This window comes from Carcharodon carcharias, chromosome 19 (assembly GCF_017639515.1).
Source record: "Carcharodon carcharias isolate sCarCar2 chromosome 19, sCarCar2.pri, whole genome shotgun sequence".
NCBI classification, from domain to species: domain Eukaryota; kingdom Metazoa; phylum Chordata; class Chondrichthyes; order Lamniformes; family Lamnidae; genus Carcharodon; species Carcharodon carcharias.
This window is the reverse complement of record NC_054485.1, coordinates 109,557,851-109,572,954: the sequence shown is the minus strand read 5'-3', so window position 1 is coordinate 109,572,954 and position 15,104 is coordinate 109,557,851. Positions and strand designations below refer to the sequence as shown.

At 44.9% G+C, this 15,104-nt stretch overlaps 1 protein-coding gene across 2 annotated transcripts in view; it reads left to right on the top strand.

Annotated features, from left to right (window-relative positions):
- Positions 1–15,104, top strand: part of LOC121291814 (zinc-binding protein A33-like) — a 129,944-nt gene that overhangs the window by 99,037 nt on the left and 15,803 nt on the right. The window contains exon 9 of one of the 2 annotated variants that reach the window (XM_041213405.1): positions 5,927–7,155. The exons of the other annotated variant lie outside the window; for it this stretch is intronic. Coding sequence (XP_041069339.1) covers positions 5,927–6,000 — 74 coding nt within the window. The 3' untranslated portion in view covers positions 6,001–7,155. Of the gene's footprint in view, positions 1–5,926; positions 7,156–15,104 lie in introns of those variants that run through there. 2 annotated transcript variants of the gene reach the window in all.

Sequence of the window (15,104 nt, the reverse complement as noted above, 5' to 3'; positions counted from 1 at the left end):
TGCAACACCACCACCGCCTGGCCCGGAACGGTATTGCAGGAATAAAATCAGATTGTTAAAAACCGTGCAGCGGCCCCACCCAGTGGCTACTGGTGATACTGCAACATCAAGTTTCCCTGTTCTATTCACCAGCAAATTAAAATAATAATAAAACCAGCCAGTGCCGGAACAATGCCCAGCAGATCCAGTCTGTGGGGAGAGAAACAGAGTTGGCGTTTCTTCTTCAGATGATTTCCAGCATCCGCAATATTTTGCTTTCATTACAACAGGTCAAATTGTTAGATTGTATAGAGTTTAATGGTGCAACAACACTACTTGTCAGCAAAACAATAAACCTAAACCCGCAAACTGTCTACGAATTTATTTCTAACCGTCTAATTTTTCAGAATATTTATGTTACGCAGCAAGAACAGGAAGTGGCTATTCAGGCCCTGGAATTTATTTCCATGCTCAATGAGATCACTCAGCTTCATTTACTGTCTGAATGATGATATCAGGACTTCAGTCACAACTGTCTGATGATAGCTCTCCAGGGTTCCTGTGTATCGATATTTATGAAAGTAGCTGAATAAAAACACTTTTTAAACATCAAAATCCTATTTTGCATGGAGCAATACCGCCACCTGCGGGCTGTGATCGGGACTCCACAGATTTAAAACAAAAACAGAATTACCTGGAAAAACTCAGCAGGTCTGGCAGCATCGGCGGAGAAGAAAAGAGTTGACGTTTCGAGTCCTCATGACCCTTCGACAGAACTTGAGTTCGAGAGCTGCCAGAGCTGCTGAGTTTTTCCAGGTAATTCTGTTTTTGTTTTGGATTTGCAGCATCCGCAGTTTTTTTGTTTTTATCGCCACAGATTTATTTTCTCCTGCATTACCGAATGTTGTCACCTGGTGGTGGTAGAGCACCGTCATTTTTTTTTTGTTTTTTGCGAGCCGATTCTATTGACTGGTTTACGAGCTTTAAATAACTTTAAATAATTACTGCTTGTGCCAGTGAATGGCTCCATTTGTCTGTGTAGATATTAGAGATGGGCAACAAATATTGGCTTTGCCACTGACACCCATCTGTTCTGAACTGCCACCATGTTCTGAGATTGGGTTTTATCTGTCTTGGTCACCAGGCGTATGACTTGGTTTTTTGACAGGCTGTAGACATACTTTAGTATCTGTTAACAATTGTTTATTAATACTACTTCTAAACAGATTACAGGGTAGGCATGTAGCTTTTAGTCATGACTCCAATCTCTATTTTGAGGGTAACTCATGACTGACTGATGTAAGTGGTGCGAACATACAAAGGAACAAGGAGTAGGAGTAGGCCATTCAGCCCCTCGAGCCTGCTTCACCATTTAATAAGATCATGGCTGATCTGATAGTAACCTGAAATCTGCTTTCCAACTACCCCTGATAACTTGTCACCCCTTGCCAACCAAGAATATATCCACCTCTACCTTAAAAATATTCAAAGACTCTGAATCTGTCACCTTTTCAGGAAGAGAGTTCCAAAAGAGTCATGACCCTCTGAATGAAAAAAAATTGCATCATCTCTGTTTTAAATGGGAGACCCCTTATTTTTAAACAGTGAGCCAATTTCTAGATTTTACCACAAGAGGAAATATCATTTCCACATCCATTCCATCAAGACCCCTCAGGAACTTATACGTTTCAATCAAGTCGCCTCTTACTCATCTAAAATCCTACAAGCCTAGCCTGTCTAACCTTTCCTCATAAGACAACCTGCCCATTCCAGGTATTAATGTAGTAAAACTTTCCCTGGACTGCTTCCAACGCATTTACATCCTTCCTTAAATAAGATGACCAATACTGTACACAGTACTCCAGATGTGGTCTCCCTTGTGCCCTGTAAAGATGAAGCATTACTTCCCTACTTTTGTATTCAATTCCCCTCACAATAAATGATAATATTCCATTAGCTTTCCTGATTACTTGCTGTACTTGCAGACTAGCCTTCTGTGATTCAGGCACTAGGACAATCAGATCTCTTTGCAACGCAGAGCTCTGCAATCTCTCACCATTTAGATAATGAATGGTCAGAGATTTAAACCCGGGTCCCCAGAGCATTACCCTGGGTCTCTGCATTATAAATCCAGCAACAAGACCACAACGCCATTGCCTCCCCACTCAGGGACAGCTTCTGCCTCAGCTTCAGTGTGGGCAGTCTGAGCTCATGTTTTTAATAGTGTTTTGGTTTGCTGAGCTACAACTAAGGAAGACCTAGTTATTACCTCCTTAGGATCTTCCAGACACCCAAAAAAGTCAGAGATAACCAGACCGTCAGCTCATCTGTCTGCAGTGCCACTTCAATCTCCACTGACAGAGCTTGTCTGGCCGTAGACCGCATTACCACACAATCAGGCAAAATGACAGGCACTTTCTCCTGTACGTGTTCTGCCTCCTTTACCTCAGTGGGCTTCTCTGAGACCACTGGGGATGCAGTCACTTTTGATCCCGCCAGGTCATTGCCGAGGAGCAGGTCAAGCCTGTTCACAGGCAGACTGGAGACGCCTCCCATGGTCACTGGTCCTGACACAAGGTCGCAATCCAGACGTACCCGGTATAAGGGGGGATGGGGGTGTTGTTGTTAGAGGTCAGTCAACTCAGTGTGAACAGCTGTGTGTGTGTGTCTGTGTTTGTGTGTCTGTGTGTGTGTCTGTCTGTGTGTGTGTGTGTGCGCGCACGTGTCTGTCTCTATGTGTCTGTGTCTGTCGGTCTGTCTGTCTGTGTGTTAATCTGTCTGTGTGTGTGTCCCTATGCTTCACATCGTGTTTTTATTATTTCTCTCGATTTAGCAGTTAATAAATTTGCTCTTTCTTGGACTCAAGAAAACCTTGTTTGATTGGTTCCTTATTGCTCACAGCTTAAATAGTTAAATACATTCTGATTTGGAAAACCTTTGTTGTAATCAACTGAGGGGGTTGGATAGAGGGAAGTCAATCCACTCCCTCTCACCTGGCTGGAACAAAATTGGGGGCTCATCCAGAAATTTGTTCCCACAGACTGAGGAAAGAATTGGAGTGGGGAAAGTAAACTGTTCCTTCAAAAGCAATTTTAAAACTGAAAAATGTTTTCTTGGGTCTGTCATACTAACGTGTTAAAATGTCCACATTCAATGTCAATGCTTTCACAGAACAGGATGAAATAACTGGAGAAAAGTCAAGTGCAATGTCCTTGGAAGAATTAAAAGGTGTAGTTAGGCACTTAGAGCTGGAGTTCTGCCCAAAAGCTAGAAAAAAAGGAAATTTTGAAATGGGTGGCAAAAGATTTAGAGATGGAAATTGAAGAGACTGAAACAGAAAAATTAGCAGCAGAGAAATTAAGATTGGAACAGTCGAAATTGGAACTGGACTTTCAGGAAAGGGAAAAATAGAGAGGGGGCAGGGATGGAAGGAGGAGAGATAATGCCAGGAAAGAGAAAAGGAAAGGGAGTTTAAATTAATCCAGCTTGGCTGAGAAGAAAGGATTCCACTGTGCCCAGTGAAGACCTGCCTGATAAGGGAACCACGACAAGCTCATAATTAGGAGCTGAGGTTTTCAAGTTTGCCCATTTAATCCCTAGAATTGATGAAGAAGAGGTGGAAGCCTTCTCTATCTCTTTCAAAAGGTTAGCACGGTAGTTAAAGTGGCCAGCCCAACACTGGTCCCTGCTGTTACAGAGTAAGCTGACAGGAAAAGCCCACAAGATTTACTCCCTCGTGCCTAAGGAAAGTGCAACAAGCTGGAAGGCAGCAAAAAAGGGCTATTTTAAGTGTGTACCAGTTAGTGCTAGAGGAATACCGTCAGAAAATTCAGACCCTCAGGTAACGGTCTGATTAGATGTACCTGGAATTTGAATGGCTTTAGCAGCTTTTGACCGGTGGGTACGGGAACTTAAAACTGAGGCCACCTATGAAAACCTTCATGAAATAATTCCCCTTGAGGAGTTCAAACCGTCTATGCCCTTCCTGATAAGAACTCACATAGAGAAACAGAGAGTAACAGGGGCCGGACAGGTAGCAACCCTAGCTGATGAGTATGAGCTTGTCCACAAATCCTCATTCCAAAGTAAACCCTTCCCTCATCACTCACAACCATCTGAGAAGGATAGGAGGTGGGAGAGTGATAGGAAAATTTTGGTCAAAGATGGACAGAAGAGCTGACCTCCCGAGGTGAGGTGAGAGTGACTGCCCTTGACATCAACGCCACATTTGACCGAGTGCGGCAGCAAGGAGCCCTAGCAAAACTAGAATCAATGGGAATGAGGGGGAAAGCTCTCTGCCAGTTGGAGACATACCAAGTACAAAGGAAGATGGTTGTGGTTGTTGGAGGTCAGTCATTTCAGCTCCAGAACATAGGTAGCATTCAAGGTCCCATCATCTTCAGCTGCTTCATCAATGACCTTCCTTTCATCATAAGGTCAGAGGTGGGGATGTTCACTGATGATTGCACAATGTTCAGCACCAATCGCAACTCCTCAGATACTGAAGCGGTCCATGCTCAAATGCAGCAATACCTGGACAATATTCAAGGTTGGTCTGATAAGTGGCAAGTAACATTCGCACCACACAAGTGCCAGGCAATGACCATGTCCAACAAGAGAGAATCTAATCATTGCCCCTTGGCATTCAATGGAATTACCATCACTGAATCTCGCACTGTCAACATCCTGGAAGTGACCATTGATCAGAAACTGAACTGGACAAACAATATAAACACTGTGGCTACAAGAGCAGGTCAGGGGCTAGGAATCCTGCAGTAACTCAACTCTTGACTCCTCAAAGCCTGTCCACAAGTCAGGAGTGTGGTGGAATACTCTCCACTTGCCTGGATGAGTGCACCTCCAACAGCATTCAAGAAGCTTGACACCATCCAGGGCAAAGCAGCCCGCTTGATTGGCACCCCATTCACAAACACTTACTCCCTTCATCACCCATGCACAGTAGCAGCAGTGTATGCCCTCTAGAAGATGCACTGCAGGAACTCACCAAGGCTCCTTAGACAGCACTTTCCAACCCCACGACACTTCCCATCTAGAAGGACAGGGTCAGCAGATAGATGGGAACACCCTCAACTGGAAGTTGCTCTCCAAGCCACTTACCATCCCAACTTGGAAATATATCACTATTGCCCATCCTTTGATTGTCCTTGAGAAGAAGATTAAAATGTTGCTGGGATTTGGGTTGGCTAAGTTCTTGGTTGTGGTCACATGTAGAAACTGTTGCAATTATTACAAGATCTCAGTTCGGTGGTAGGTGTCTGGTAGAGTTGGGCTCTCAAACCAGCCAACACACTTATTCCATAAAGAGCGAGGGAGGGAGAGAGAGAGAAGCCCTCAGCCCATTTTCTCTATCAAAGACTTTTTTGACATTGCCTTTGTCACTTGTAATCTCTCTCTATTGGTTGGGCAGCCTTGGCTTGAAATTCTTCACCCATTGTGTATTTCCAATTGGTTTTGTGTGGGTCTGTTTGTGACAGCCATTGTTTCAATATCCAGTACTTTGCATTTTTAATATCTCTTCCTCAGACAGTTATGAGTTTCGATGGGTGTCTAGATTATAGGGAGTGTCTCCCTGTTCACACTTCCCTGAGGGTGATGTGTTTGTTTCTCACCTTCACTTTGTAATGTGGTTTTGCATTTTTAAGCAATTTGCCCTGTCTCTGTTCAAATTGCCAAATTTCCTGTCAGTTGAAAGATGAAAAATCATATTTTCAAAAATACAATACCTCAGTGTAGTTGATCATTTACTCATCTATGACGAGAGATTTCATGAGTTCTAAGACTCTACATACTGCAACATTTGTACCAAGGATATTTGGGCATCACAAAATGTTGAGCCAGAGCAAAACATTTTGTTTGGTGACCAGATTTCTGATGGTCATTGGAGGAGACGATGTCAAGCCATATAACTTGTGCTATTCATCTTCAGGAGACAAGAGAACCATTGATGTCATCTTCCTTTCTATTACAACCATGGGAATATTTTGGGATAGACGTTTTTGAACAGAAGGAAGATGCCCTTAATCATAGTACACTACTACTCCAGGTGGATAGAAGTCAGGCAACTGCAGGGCCACAAGCCATTAGCAGTAATTACATCATTGAAGGGGATATTTGAACACATGGAATCCCAGACATTGCAATCTCAGACAATGGACCGCAGTTCACCAATGAATACTTTAAAGAGTTGATGGCATCATATGGATTTGCCCATACTACCAGCTCATTGAGATACCCTCAGGCCAACGGTGAAGCTGAAAGAGTGCATACAGTGAAAGCATTGCTGAAGAAGAATGAAAACATCCAACTTGCACTTCTGAGCTATCGTTCAACTATTGTTCAATGGTCAAGCACCATGTGAACTCCTCATGAGAAGAAGACTGAGAATTCAACTCCCCAACCTCACACACACATACACACTCAAGCCATGAGTACAAGCTGATGACAAAATGAGAGATAAAGAAGATGAATATCATTCCAGCCAGATGTGGAACTGTGACAAGCTCCACAAAGCACACAATCTGCCAGTTTGGATCTGAGACCAAGTTCACTATGAAAAGTGGTTGAACAAACAGCACATTCACAGTCTAATCCCATCCAAACAGATAACAGTACAGCGATCAGGAAGAGAAATGCACTCGTTGCCATACAGAAGAAGCCTCCTACTCTGTGGAAGCAGTTATCTAACCAATCGAACAGGCCAGAGATGCTGCATTCATCCACCAATCCAGATGTCAACCTGGCTGGTGAACCTGAGCCATCTACCAATTTCCCACCCACCCAGCAAGACTCAAACCCCCAATCCCCTCCAAAGGAGAAGAGGACCGCTTCCAGTAGACTTATGAAACCATCACAGTGGTTCTCATCAAAAATGAATGGGGAAAAGCGGAGGACCTAAGAGAGTGAAAGAAGGTTAAGGACTGCAACACACCAGGGTTAAAGTCATGGTTTGTTTGATCTTCACAATAAAGAAATGGGAATCAGTGACTTGATGGGAGATGTTGTATTTGGGGTTAATTCTAACTGTAATATGCTAATGAGAGACAGTGTACATCATTGTAGGAAGTGATGCGATGTCACATGATCTCTCTTGTACAACCTCATGGTAAGATGTGGCCCACCATTAGATGTGTTCCAATAAAGTTAGTATTTTCCTTATCTCAGCAGACTCTGGAACTATTCTTTATTATCCTAACAATACCAAGAACATTATAAAAAGGACTGGAAGACCATCAGTTATCCAACTTCCCTTTCCTCCATCCAAAATCCAAATGGAGAGCAGCAGGACCAGACAGGGAGAATTTGACACAAGCTAGAGGGCTTCTGCAGGAACATGAGAAGAGTGCCTCCTGCTGCTCTGAATTTTCCCAATTCTCACAATAACCAATAATTGGGTGGCAATCTCATTTTTCCTTTTCACTGATACACCAATTATCCACAGCATAGTCAAATCCCTTCATTCGCATTCTGGTCTATGTTAACAGTGTGTTGAACTGTGACACTCTGCATTTGACCCAGATTTCAATACAGTCAGCATTTCGAGGGATGAGCTGTGTAACAGGTAGATCCCTTAACTGAAAATGGGAAATGGCTGCACTTGGTTACCACACTGTGGGTCATGTACACGCTCAATGGATTAGGTCGAATATTCAGCACAAAAACAGGCCATTTGGCCCAACCAACCGGTGCCGATGTTTATGCTCCGCTTGGTCCTCTTCCTGTCTTCCCTCATCTAAATCTATCATTGTAACTCTCAATTCCATTCTCCCTCATGTGTTTGTCTAGCTTCCCCTTAAATACATCTTTACTACTTGCTTCAACCATTCCCTGTGAGTCCCACATTCTCACCATCTCTGGGTAAAGAGATTTCTTCTGAATCTCGTATTGGATTTCTTGGTGACTATTTTATATTGCTGCCCTCGAGTTTAGCTTTTCCCCCCAAGTGGAAACATTGGGCTGATTTTTTTTCTGAAGGGAGTCACGTTCCGCTGCTGGAGCCTAAAGCTGGAGATGACCTCATTGTGACAGAGAGTGGGACCCTGGAGCAAGATTTTACCGGGGGCGGCCAATTAAGAGGCTGCAGTCAGGGCTACTGGACAATTGAGGATTGTAGGCCGCCTCCTGAGCTGCCAGCCCAAACACAAGGTTAGCAGCTCAGCAGCTTCACCAGCACCACTGCTAATGATGGTGAGGGTGCCTCAATGCCAAGGCACCCTTGAAAACCGGGGAAATTAATATTGAAGAATTGGTGGGTGTGGAGGGGGAATGGTGAATATTGCGGCCATGACACTATTGATGCAGGTCAACTTTCTTCTGGGGTCCATCCTTTGCTACAGAGCAGCAACAAAGGAAGGCCAACCCCAAGAACCTGCTGGGAGGCTGCGACATGGCAGCGGCCCTGTCAACGCTGGGAAAGTGGCTGCAGGACAGGGTGGCCCTCAATTAGCCACCTGTCAGGCAGCAGTGCCACTGCGGTTCTCACCATTGGTAATAAGCTGTGACATTGCCAGCGAAGCCCACACCCGGTAAATAGATTTAAAAAACAACGTTGGGATCCCCTTGTGATGCCTCCCACCGCCATATTGTCAGAGCTTCCTTCCTCTCAGCCCATCACAACAGGGCTGAGAAAATTCAGCCCATTCTCTCTGTATCCACTCCAGCAAAACATTTCAGAGTTTTAAAAACCTCTATTCCCTTTTTCCAAACTGAGAGATCCAGCCTGTTGCTCTTTTCCTAAGAGGTAGAACATCGCAGTTTAAAATGTTACATTGAAACACTGAAGTACATTCCCCACCCCCGCCCCTGCCCACGTCTCTCCCTCTGCTCCGTGTCTAAACCTTCTCCTTAAATGCAAACATACATTTTTTTGGTTGTTGGTTGAATTCCTGCCATTTGATTTCTGTAGAAGTTCACTTTCACCCCCAATCCACTCTCAGTTCCGGATGTAGATCCGGATTTTGAACAGGAATCACAGGAGCTCCCCTGCACTGGGTGAGATGCTCAGTGGCTGGAATGTGAACACACGGTGAACTCAGAACTCCACTGGTCACCCTGCAGTCAGAGATAGGATCCCAAGTTCACAGTAGCTGCTGGAGCTTGTCTGCTGGACATCGGGAACCGACTATCTTTAAGGCAATCGGGGAAGTCACCGCGATTAGTTTTACAGAACAAAATTCCAGAATTGGGCTAATAATTTAAGCGGAGGGAGGGGGCAGTGATGGGGAGAGGGAGGGTCAGTGATGGGGAGGGGGAGGGGCAGTTTTGGGGAGAGGGAGGGTCAGTGATGGGGAGGGGGAGGGGCAGTTTTGGGGAGAGGGAGGGGCAGTGATGGAGATGGAGGGAGCAGTAATGGGGTCGGGGCTGTCAGTGATAGTAAGATTGTGCCATTCAGATTGATGACAAGTGAAGCTGTTCCACTCTGTGCCCTGGAGTTGATGAAACATTGCTGCTCTTTTCAACTGCACATTGAGTTATTTCTATTGAACATCACTGGGTCAGCAGCTTATAGAGCCCGTTTTGCTCAACTCAACACTGACTGTGTTCAAGACAGTCCCATTTTACAAAGCGGCCTCAGTCAGGTATCAGGTCTCCCCCAATTACACACTGTAAAGACTCTAACATCTGTTTTAGTGATGGATCCAGGACACCTCTTTTACTATATTCACCAATATGACAGGTGGCACACTTCAGGTGTGTAATGACCACACGTTCTATACCTGCCCAAGCACACAGCACCAACCTATTGTTTGTCCCACATCTTTCCAAATCTTTCCATTCCTCTCCATCTGTATCAACAATTGGTGAACGTTTGTTGCTGAACACAATGCAGTAGATTTTACTCTTTATCTTGGATATTTCCTAATGCTGGATGGGAAAGACTAAAATCTGTCCAATTTTGGATATGATGACAGAAATGGCATGATTCACAACACCATATTGTTTACAGGATTTCTGCATCAGAACAGTTTCATTCATGGTGATCACTTACACAATTTACATTATCTTACACAGTGTTTCACCAGGGGGTTTGCACACGTTAGCAAGTTCAGTCTGGAGCCTAGCACAATGGGATACCGATTCCCCTGGCCTCTGACCCCACTCAAAGTGACCTCTACCTGTCTTTCTGGGTTTCCTGACCATTATCCAACCATCCCCATTCCCATCCCTTCTCCCTCCCCTCACTCTGAGTAAAACTCCAGCCCATTGTGTCTCTCATTGGGATTGAGGTTGATTTCCATTATCAGACAAACCAATCAGATTTTCCTTCTCCCTCCTGTTTCTATCAGATATATTTAAGAATCAGTGGTAATTTCTGCTGTCTGATTTTCAAATCTCTCCCACATGGAATTTTACAGCAGTGAAACAGGCCAGGAGCTTATGTTCCACACGAGACTCCTCCCACTCTACATCACCTCATCCCATCACTATGTCCCTCTATTCCTTTCTCACTCATGGATTTATCCTGATTCCCCTTCAATGCATCAATACTATTCACTTCAACCACTCCCTGTGACAGTAAGTTCCACATTCTAACCTTTCTCTGGGTAAAGAAGTTATTCTAAATTTCCTACTGAATTCCTTAGTAACCATCTTATGATTAAGAGACGAATGTTGATGCCCCCCCCCCCCACAACGTGCTTCTACCCTATTGAACCCTTTCATACCTTTATAAAAGCAAAATACTGTGGATGCTGGAAATCTGAAACACAAACAGAAAATGCTGGAAAACCTCAGCAGGTCTGACAGCATCTGTGGAGAGTGAAAAACAAAGTTAATGTTTCAACTCTGTATGACCCTCCTTCAGAGAGCCCTCTACCCCTCTGCAGAAGGATCATATGGACTCGAAACATTAACTTTGTTTTTCTCTCTCCACAGATGCTGTCAGACCTGCTGAGCTTTTCCTTTCACACCTTTCCCAGGTCACATCTCAGCCAGTCTATTCATTCTCCTGGGAGCTGTAACCTGTGCGTTCTGGTAATTATTGTGTTTTTTTGCATTTCACCAGTTCTCTCCTTTTTGTGAAAACATCTTTCTATCTGTGTATCCACAGCAATGAGAATTGGCAATTATCAGCAGTTTATAATAAAGTGAGTGTAATTTCTGCTTTCTGGATGTAGACAGTCGGTCTCTGTCAACTCCGATTTGTGGTTTGTTTATTTTATTTATTTATTTCTGCAACACTTTGCGGAATTTAGCCAGAGATTAATGCATCTCCTTCTTCTCCCCCATCCCAACACATTACCTTTCCTTCCCAGTGGAACCTTTCCTTTTCCACAATGCAGCATTCTCCACTCACCCTAGACCAATGTCTTTTCCCCATCCAGGTTAGTGGTTTGACAATGGGCCATCACATTGAGTAGCTGCTGCTGTTATTCCTCCGCAGACCTGTTCATGTTTCCATTCACTCGACTGAGTTTCTTAAAATTTAGATTCTCTTCGTTCTCTTCTGGTTCCCTTTTCCTTCCTGTAATAGTTCCCCTAATCACTTCTTGTATTTTTTTAACTCTACTCTTTCCCTTCTCTCCCTCCCTCTGGCTTCTGTATCTTTCCCCTCCCCTTATCGGTCACACTGACTGGGGATGTGGGATATCAGAGTTGACATTGTGTCTCTTCACCATGTCACAGCCTCTTGAAACCAGTTCCTGGTGTATTTGTAAAGGTCTGGGTCTCAGTCTACCAACATGGAGACCCGCAGGGGGCTGAGGGCCACAGGATTCCTTGGATCAGGTCAGGATTGAAGCAGGAGGCCAGGGGGCTGGAAAAGGGGAAAATCAAGCAGAATGTGGACCTGGGTTCCACTCACCTCTCACCAGGTTGGACAGTCAGAGTGATCCCAGGAGGGTAAACCCTCAGGTGGGAGCAGATTCCAATAACCCAACCTGGGGTCATTTAAGTACACCGGAATTCCCAGGAATTCCTCCGAGTGGGATTTTCTTAAAGAAAAGGGTTTGAATAAAACACAGTGAGAAACTGTGTGATTTTAACTTTCCCCCAGCTCCAGCCTCTCTGACTCTGCATCCGAACACACAGAATCCCCGGCTCATCCTGTCTGAGGACCCGACCAGTCTGCTTCTCCCACTGCAATGTAGGAATTGCACAGCCCCCTGTGTCCTGGAATCAGAGGGATTCACATCAGGGAGACATTACTGGGAGCTGGAGGTGGGGGACAGGAGTCGTTGGACTCTGGGAGTGATCCGAGTGTCTGCCGAGAGGGAAGACAGAATCGAGCCGAGATCTGAGGTGGGATATCATGGATGTGTCGCTAAATCCTCTTGAACCTGTAAGAACCTCCCCAACAAACCCCGCCCACCGCGGCCCGCCCCGCCCCCGCGCCTCCGCACCTCCCCCCCCGCCCCCCCCCGCCCCCAACCCGCCTCACTTCGAGTGGGAAATCCCAGAAGATCGGGTCGTCCCTGGACTATGAGGGTGGACAGGTGTCATTTTACAACATGGACAACATGTCCCCTCTCCACACTTTCACTGAGAGAATCTTTCCCATCTTCACTTCACCACCAGATGAAGAACCACTGACAATGTTACTAACAGATCCATCCCATAATTTCACACCCTCTCCCTGCCTCCTGTCAGCTGTAAACTGCCGGTTGTCGCTCTCAGTTACAGGTCGTGCAGAAAGTCCTATATCTAGTATAACCCAGCGACAATGTCTTGTTGGTTATGTTGCTTTGGCTAATCAGTGCGGAGGAACAAACTGGTGGCAAATGTTCCAGAGACTTCTGTAAAATTAAATCAAACCTCAATAACCTCGAGAATCATCGGGGAGCAGAGACAGCTGAGAATTAAAATACAGACAATGTTCCCTCAGTACTGCACTGAAGTTGTGATCTGGAATGCACTGTCTGAAAGACTGATGGAAGCAGATTCAATAATAATATTCAAAGGTGATTCTGTCAATAGAGGAAGGGAAGAATTGCAGGTTTACATGAAAAAATACAGGGAAACGGGATTAATGAGATTTCTCTTTCAAAGCTAACACAGGCACAGTGGGCCGAATGGTCGATGTCCCAGCGTTGTTTATTTCTCGAAAGAGAGAGGGAAAGGAGGTGATCGGTGGGAAATCTCATGTGTGATAAGACGAATGGGCGGTCGGAAGAAGGTTTCCGGGAACAGGATGGAGCCCCGAGGAATGGACGGGCGGGTCGGGAATGTCCTCGGGACGGAACACGGTAGAAATCTGTTTCTCTATTCCTCTCTCCGTCTCTATATCGGAAAAAGCTTGTGTCATGACTGGACGGTTTACTGTGAGAATGGTGAGCTGTTTCTGAAGAGATGCACAAGGTTAGTTGATATTCTGCCAAATTTATGTGCAGATTGCAGGAATATTATTTTCAGGAGGGGATTAGGTGGGATATGGAATTCTCCTCGCACCTCTGAGAACTGGCTAATTTCAGTCCAGGCTAATGGTAGAAACATATTTTCTGGTTATAAGTCGATAAGAATCCGATGAGTAGGATTAGTTTTGGTTGCTGTAGTACAGCCAGCCCACATAATGGACTCCTCGATTGTTCTAAAGTTTCACATGGGTCTGTGGAGTGGGAGTAGAGTCAATAGGATCCACAGCACCCACCTTCTGGTAACTTAATACATTAGGAAAAGCTGGTGAGGTGAATGGAGGAATTCACACTGGGCAGGCATGGTGTCGTGCACTGATGCTGGATCTATGGTACATTGTGGAGATCCTTTCTGATCACTGATCTAGAATTCATTGATGCTGACACTGGATCCTCTTTCAGTTTGTGATTTCAGTTGAACGGCGAAGTGAAAATGCGTTGCACATTGAAGTGAAGGACACTGGATCTCATGGATAACTCATGTCACCTTAATCCCGAACCACCCCCTCCCCCCGCTCCCCACCTCCCCGGGGAAGAAATATACAATCTGAGGGAGAATTGTTATAGTCTGTAGAGTTTGATTAAAACCTTGAGGTTGAATTTCCATGGGTGGATTCTCTGGACTGTTCACTGTATTTACTGGGAACCTGCAGCGCCCCCCGGAAAAATCGTGTAAACGGCACCACAGGATTTCCATAGAAACACTCTGGGTGAAGAAATTTCTCCTCATCTCAGTCCTAAATGGCCTACCCCGTATCCTCAGACAGTGATCCCTATTTCTGGACTCCCCCACTATCGGGAACATCCTTCCTGCATCTACCCTGTCTAGTCCTGTTAGAATTTTATAGGTTTCTATGAGATCCCCCCTCATTCTTCTGAACTCCAGCTGATATAATCCTAACTGACTCAATTTCTCCTCATATGTCAGTCCTGCCATTCCAGGAATCAGCCTGATAGACCTTCGCTACAGCCCCTTTATAGCAAGAACATTCTTCCTCAGATAAGGAGACCAAAACTGCACACTATATTTCAGGTGTGGTCTCACCAAGGCCCTGTATAATGCAGCAAGACATCCCTGCTGCTGTATTTGAATCCCCTCGCTATGAAGGCCAACATACCATTTGCTTTCTTTACCAGCTGTTACACCTGCATGCTTACCTTCAGGGACTGATGTATGAGGACACCCAGGTCTCGTTGAATATTCCCCTCTCTCAATTTATATCCATGCAGGTAATAATCTGCCTTCCTGTTTTTGCTATCAAAGTGGATAACCTCACATTTATCCACATTAAACTGCATCTGCCATGCATTTGCACACTCGCTCAGCTTGTCCAAATCACACTGAACCAGCTCTGCATCCTCCTCAAAGTTCACCCTCCCACCCAGCTTTGTATCATCTGCATCTTTGGAGATATTACGTTTAGTTCCCTCATCTAAATCAATAATTTATATTGTGAATGGCTGGGACCCCAGCACCGATCCCTGCAGTACCATTAGTCACTGCCTGCCATTCAGAAAAAGGCCCATTTATTCCTACTCTTTGTATCCTGTCTGCCATCTAGTTTTCTATCCATCTTAATACACTACCCGCAATCCCATGCACTTTAATTTTACACGTTAAACTCTTATGTGGGACTTTGTTGAAAGCCTTCTGAAAGTCCAGATAAACCACATCCACTGGTTCCCCTCATCAACTCTACTGGTTACATCCTTGAAAAATTCCAGTAGATTTGTCAAACATGGTTTCACTTTTGTAAA